Source organism: Chaetura pelagica, unplaced genomic scaffold (assembly GCF_000747805.2).
Source record: "Chaetura pelagica isolate M959 unplaced genomic scaffold, ChaPel_1.0 scaffold1420, whole genome shotgun sequence".
In the NCBI taxonomy this organism is placed as follows: domain Eukaryota; kingdom Metazoa; phylum Chordata; class Aves; order Apodiformes; family Apodidae; genus Chaetura; species Chaetura pelagica.
In genome coordinates this window covers 23,836-30,143 of record NW_009951675.1, presented here as the reverse complement: position 1 = coordinate 30,143, position 6,308 = coordinate 23,836, and the positions used below count along the sequence as shown (strand labels likewise).

Genomic DNA, 6,308 nt, shown 5'->3' with positions numbered 1-6,308 from the left:
ATTTTTGGGGAGGGGAAAAAGGGATGGAGCTTCTAGGAGTCTTTCTTAGGCAGTTGGTGTTCTCACTTTGTCATTTTTCTGGTTGGGCAGCTCTGAAGGGTCTGTTTGGCCTCTTCACTTCCAAAGAAGTGCCTGGTGAAACGTGCAGATGTTCTGGAGTAGTTAAAGTTACAGAAGCACCAGTGCTGAGAGCAAAGAGATGAACTGAGCTGTAGGTAACTAAGCACAGATAATGTGTCAGCTAGAAAATGGTAACTCCTTGGGAAGAGGAGAGAAAGGACCTCCTGGGAGGTTGGGCACCTGCAGGTTAACCTGTAGGTTAAACCTACAGACACACCTTTGCCCTTCCCAGGAAATCTTGCAAAGAAGTTGCCTTGGGATGCATGTCTGGAAGGAGGCTGAATATTTTTTGACAGAGTCTGATCTTAGCATGTGCTGCTAAATATTTCAGCACTATCAGGAGCAAATGAATTGCCAATTAGAAGTGGATTAAGCCCAGTCAGATAAACAGCTGCTTTTTTGTTAAAGCTGGACATGGGATCAATGCTTCAGGCACACGTGGAAGCTGGGAAGGAAGGACTGATCTGGCCATCCAGATCCTGCTTTGAGGAACCTCCTCTGAGGCTTCACATGAGTTCTTCCATGCTGAAGTGACCTGGCTGGGTGTACCCCTGCACTGAAGGACTTGCAGTGAATGGGGGAGAGCTCCAGCCTGTGCAGCTCTCCCACTTTTGGGATTTCCAGGATAGTGCTGTCCTCCCAAAGTCCAGGCTGGTGAGACAAGCTGTTAGTTCTGCAGCTGCCTGATGACTTCTCAACAGTGGGATGAGATTGCTCCCCCAGCTCTTACAGAGGATGTCAGAGCTCAGGGCCACAATAGGATCCTTTGTTTTGTTTCTTCACTGTATTTCACAGGAGATTTGGTGCAGGTTAGGCAGTGTCTAATAAAAAACTGGGAAAGTGACCTAGTTCGTTTCTGCAGGGTTCTCTGTGCGTTGGACCTACTGGTGCTGACAAACAGCAACCCTCCTGCTGGCTGCCCTAAAAAACAACCCTGGAAGGTTGTTCCTGTCTCTTTTCTTCTGGTGAAGTGGAGATTTGCGTGGAGAAAAATTCCTGGCTATCCAGACCTAGGAATTCTCCCTGCAATATACAAGAGAGAAATTAGGTTCTTGCCGGTCTCAACCAAACTTCTGGTGCCCTTGGTGATTTGATTTTGTTTGAAAAGGTCAGCTTTTAGTTTCTCAGCAGTTCTCACAAGTTAAAGCTACATTTCAGTCCTTGCCAAGAAGCTCAAACTTACTTCTATGGAAAGATTTAATTCTGGGTTTATATTTGTAGTCGTTCTTAACAAGCCATGCAATTAATTTAATTATAATAAATGGACTAAATAGAAGAAGTTAAGAGTCAGAAAGTGGGTGCTGGCTGGGAACCTGAACTGTCTTACAGGAAACTCAGGAAAAACTTTTTTTTGTGCAAATTGAACAAGTTTTAGCTGCAAGAGTTGTGTGTTTATTTGAAGACAGTGCATTCAAACATAACACTTTTCTCTCCTGGTGTGTTATTGTAAATTTGAAGGCTGTTTGGTTTTAGACTTGGCTGTGCTAATTTTGGCACTTTGATTGGGGCTCCTAACTTTACATTCTCAAATAGAGAACTGTTCTTCTGCAGTAGGCTCTTGTTTGTTTGTTTGTTTGCTGTTTGGTTGTTAAGTCTGACTCTTGTATTGTATTAACTTTTCGGAGTTTAGTCCAAAAGAGATTCTTCCTCCAAAACCTGTGAAGAAAGATAGAGAGCAGAGACCACGACACTTACTCACGGACCTCCCGCTCCCTCCAGAGCTCCCTGGAGGGGACCCATCTCCTCCTGACTCCCCAGAACCAAAGGCAGTCACACCACCTCAGCAACCGTTCAAAAAGAGACCAAAGTAAGGCTCCCTTTCTTCTTCTTTTTTTTTTTTTCTTTTTTTTTTTTTCCTGGCTTTTTTGAGCAGCCAGAATTTTCTCTTTCCTCACACCAAGATCAGTCCTGTGTTCCCAAAGCCCCACACCCTGAGAGTTGACTGCATGTCCTGCATGGAGGTTGGAAGCACAGTCATTCTTGAAATGGAAACTGGCAGCTGCTTTGCCAGCTCCCCATTTATTCGATGGGGAGAACACTGAACCTGCGCTTACCTAAAAATCTTTAGCTAGGCTTTGTTCAGGGTCTGACCAGGCTCTGCCCCCTTGCAGAATCTGCTGTCCTCGGTATGGGGAGAGGAGACAGACGGAAAGCGACTGGGGGAAGCGCTGCGTGGACAAGTTTGACATCATTGGGATTATTGGAGAAGGGACGTATGGGCAGGTGTACAAAGCCAAGGACAAAGATACAGGTAAGAGTGCCCAGGGGCTTCAGATTGACTCCACTTCTTTAAGCAATCCCATGGTAGTAATGCCTCAAATCTCATTCCAGCGTTAGTGCTGGTGGTGCTGGTTAATCACCAATACACACAGAGCTGAAGTGGCTCCAGCCCTGGAATGTACATTTACAGCAGGTGTTTTCAAAAGGGGCAAAAGAAATCCTGCTCACTGTGAGATAGTGCCCAACTGTCCTCTCTGCTTGGTGTGCCCTGCGTGTGCCACAGCCAGAGGTGCCAGATGGACCCCTGCTTTCAGATGTGCCTTTGTCAAACTTGATTGTAGCAAAGCCTGTGAAAGGACCAGAGTGGTTTCCAGGGTAAATTTATGTTCCTCTGTGTGACTTCCCTCTGAGGCAGATGAGGAGGAGCACTGAGTTCAACTCTCTTGAGTTCTTGGCCTAGTAACTCCTGACAGAGCAATGTAACAAAAAGATGGCAGCTGGAGCTGGCTCTGCTCTTTCTTGGTAGACGTTGCCTGTGCTCATGGCTGCTTTCAGCTTCTCCCTGGAAACCCACAGAGCTGCTGGCAGCAATGTCTGCAGAGGCTCTGACACTGGCTTGTTCTGGCAGGGGAGCTGGTGGCTCTCAAGAAGGTGCGACTGGACAATGAGAAGGAAGGTTTCCCCATCACCGCCATCCGTGAGATCAAGATCCTGCGGCAGCTGATCCACCGCAGCGTGGTCAACATGAAGGAGATCGTCACAGACAAACAAGATGCACTGGATTTCAAGAAGGACAAAGGTACTATTTGCTGCAGGGTGTGGTTTCCATTAGCCATCGGGGTGGTGCAACTCCCTTCATTTGTTCTTAGCGTCAAACTAAAATTCTAAACTCTGGTCTAGAATTTCTCTTCTGCGCTCCCTGGCACACAGTTCCAGCAAGTCTGGCAGCTCTGTTTGGCCTCCCAGCAAAGGGAAGATTCTGGTTAGAATGAGCTGTCACTGCAGAGGTAGACACTGCCTTCAAAGGGTCCTTTGCGTTCCTCTAGAGTCACAAAAGAACAGTCTTTAAAAGTGACTCTGCAAAGGTGGGTTTTTTAACACTGAGCAGTGGCAACAGACTTACTGAGAGTGTGAAAAGTTTCCTGCCTGCTGTCACTTGGGAAGAAGGGCCCATATTTTTTTTCAGATCTTCAGCTTGATGCATTTGAGGGGCTGCTTAGTTGTTTTGGTTTGTTTATTTTTGCCCTTTGAGGAAAATAATAACCTAGAATGCCCAGTAAGCCATAAATATCACAAGACAGACTCAGCTGTGCAGGAAGAAGAATATTTCAGCAACTAAATCTACTTTGATTCCTCCTTTTTCTTTGTCTCTTCTCTCCTGTCATAATAATTTCTCTCTTTATTACACCAGGTGCCTTTTACCTTGTGTTTGAGTACATGGACCATGACCTAATGGGGCTGCTAGAATCTGGCTTGGTACATTTCTCAGAGGACCATATCAAGTCTTTCATGAAACAGTTAATGGAAGGTCTGGATTACTGTCACAAAAAGAATTTCCTTCACCGAGATATTAAGTGCTCCAACATCTTATTGAACAACAGGTAACCTGGGAGCAGACACTTCTGTCCAAGCTCTTCCCTGCTCTCTCCCTGGGTTCAGCTGAGAGCACACAGTTGTCTTCACCTTGGTTGTGCTTAGGAACAGGAAGTGTTGATCCACTGCCTGTTTCCACCAGTGGGGTGGGGAGTGGTTCTAATTAAGCAGTGGCTTTCCTGGTGCTGTTGAGAGCTCCTGGTGCAGGGGTGAACAGCTCTACTACCAACCTGCTCCACTTGCAGTCAGCAGCAGCATCTGCTCCCTCTTCTGCAGCTTCTTACAGTTCACTTCCTTTCATGTTGTGAACGGGTCTCTGTGTACACTTGGTCTCCATGGCATTTTGGCAAGAGCACTGTTTATTGGAAGACCTTGTGTGCAGAGAAACTGTTGTGGGTTAAGGTGGGAAGCAGCAGTTCCCCGTGAATGCTCCCTCTTCCCTCGACAGCAATGCTTGGCAGTAACCTGGCTCACCACTCAATGCAGAACAATTATTCATTTGCTGTTAATTCTCAAGCTTTATCTGGATACCTATAAGAAAAACTTGGAGCCTGTGAGAATAATACAGCTCATAATTGCATCCACATGTATGGATAGTCATCTAAAACATTTCCCTGGGACACTAGCATGTTGGGAAGGGTTTGTGATAGAAATGAGACTGAATCACTTTGTTTCAGGGTTGTTGGGGTTTTTTTGCCATGTTTCTTTGAAGCATTAAATAGAGTTTGAAAAATTAAGACTGCCAAAAGTAATTACTGCCAGCATTGCTTTGTCAGGCCTTTCTACTCTGTGTGAGGATTTCCCACCTTGTACTGCCTGCTGCACCTGAGCCCAGCTGTGATTCAAAGCAATGACTGGCTTTTTTGTGTGTGTCTTTCAGTGGACAAATCAAACTTGCAGATTTTGGACTCGCCCGACTCTACAGCTCAGAGGAGAGGTGAGGCACAGAGGTGTGGAGGGAGGGGAAGTGACTTGGGTGGGGGGCATGAGCACTTCTCCTAGTGTCCACATCATCCCTTCACTTGGAAGTCCTGCCATTGCTGGAGAAATTACTTCCAGTATAAGTAGGATCACACAGCTCAAGCAGTTGGAAAAGATACATGCTCCTGGCTGGTATTTGTAGCCTTTCACTAAACAAACCAGCTGGTAAGGAATCAAAATGTCTTATCTGCTTGCTGTGGACCTGCCATGGAGCACATTTTGCTCCGAGATCAGTTGAGCTCAGTCACAGTTCTGAAGTGTCTGCCCTGCTGCTCGGGGGTTTGCAGTCCTGGGTACCTACAATTTCCTGTCCTGTGCACACAGATCTGTACAATCTGTGGTACCAGTTCTGTTTAACTCTGGTAGTCTAGACACCTGAACCCCTCCTCCCTGCTTCTGCTCACACACCCAGCTCTGCAGTTGGGAATAACAGTGCCAGTTGGAAGGGTTTGTGGCTCAGTGGGTGTTTGTGCCTTGCGTTGCAGCCGCCCGTACACAAACAAAGTCATTACCTTGTGGTATCGACCTCCAGAACTGCTGCTAGGGGAGGAGCGTTACACACCAGCCATAGATGTGTGGAGCTGTGGGTAAGTGCCTGTCTGGCAGCTGCTGTCCTGTGGGGGCATCTGCACCTCAAAAGAAGAGTTCTGCTTGAAGGTGGTCTTGGATTTGTGCTGGTTTCTGGAGCTGGATCTGTTCCAGCTGGGCAGTGTTGTGGGAGCATAGCAATGCTTTCAACGCGCTGTGCTTTGAGGAGAGGTGTGTGGCGCCTGGCTCGAGCTGTACCTTTTAGTGAAAACCTCCTAGAATGTCCTTGCTGTGTACAAACCAGACCAGCCAACTCTTGTTAACAATGTGCCAGTAAGATGAGAAGGGCTGACAAGTTTGCCCCATGCTGCTCACAGCTTCAGTGGATGGTTTTAAGGACCTAATAGAGTTTTTCTGTAACCATTTCAGAGTTTGTCACCTAATTTTTTCAGCTAAATCTAGGAAACGTTTCAAAGCAGAGATTTCATGGTTCTAGTAGAGCTTTGTGAACAAGAATCTTGGCAGTTTAGCCACAAACAGGGTAACTTCTAAGTGAACCAGAGACTCAGAGTGAGAATTCAGAAGTGGGGCTGGGTTTTCCAAGTATCATGCTTCCTGTTGTGATAGTCATAGGTAAACTTTCAGCAGAGCTCAGCACAAACACAGATTTGTATGTGTCAGGCTCTGCTAATTACTCCTGGAAACTCCATGAGATGCTGAGCCAAAGGAGCAGGGTTAGCCCAGTTCCAGCAGGCAGGTGCCTGTAGCTGCCCACAGCTGTATTTGGAGATGATTGTCATGCCTGTTGGAAGGCTCAAGGGTGGATGATAGGTCTGAGCTGCCCCTTCCCTCCTTCTCCTCTTTCC

The 6,308-nt window shown here is 46.7% G+C and overlaps 1 protein-coding gene across 1 annotated transcript in view; it reads left to right on the top strand.

Annotated features, from left to right (window-relative positions):
- The window catches only part of CDK12 (cyclin-dependent kinase 12), a 25,379-nt gene that overhangs the window by 9,973 nt on the left and 9,098 nt on the right, over window positions 1-6,308 (top strand). Inside the window, exons 4-9 of the mRNA XM_009995832.1 lie at window positions 1,751-1,927; window positions 2,232-2,371; window positions 2,969-3,139; window positions 3,752-3,941; window positions 4,814-4,870; window positions 5,400-5,501. Of these exons, the coding sequence (XP_009994134.1) occupies window positions 1,751-1,927; window positions 2,232-2,371; window positions 2,969-3,139; window positions 3,752-3,941; window positions 4,814-4,870; window positions 5,400-5,501 (837 nt within the window). The remainder of the gene's footprint in view (window positions 1-1,750; window positions 1,928-2,231; window positions 2,372-2,968; window positions 3,140-3,751; window positions 3,942-4,813; window positions 4,871-5,399; window positions 5,502-6,308) is intronic.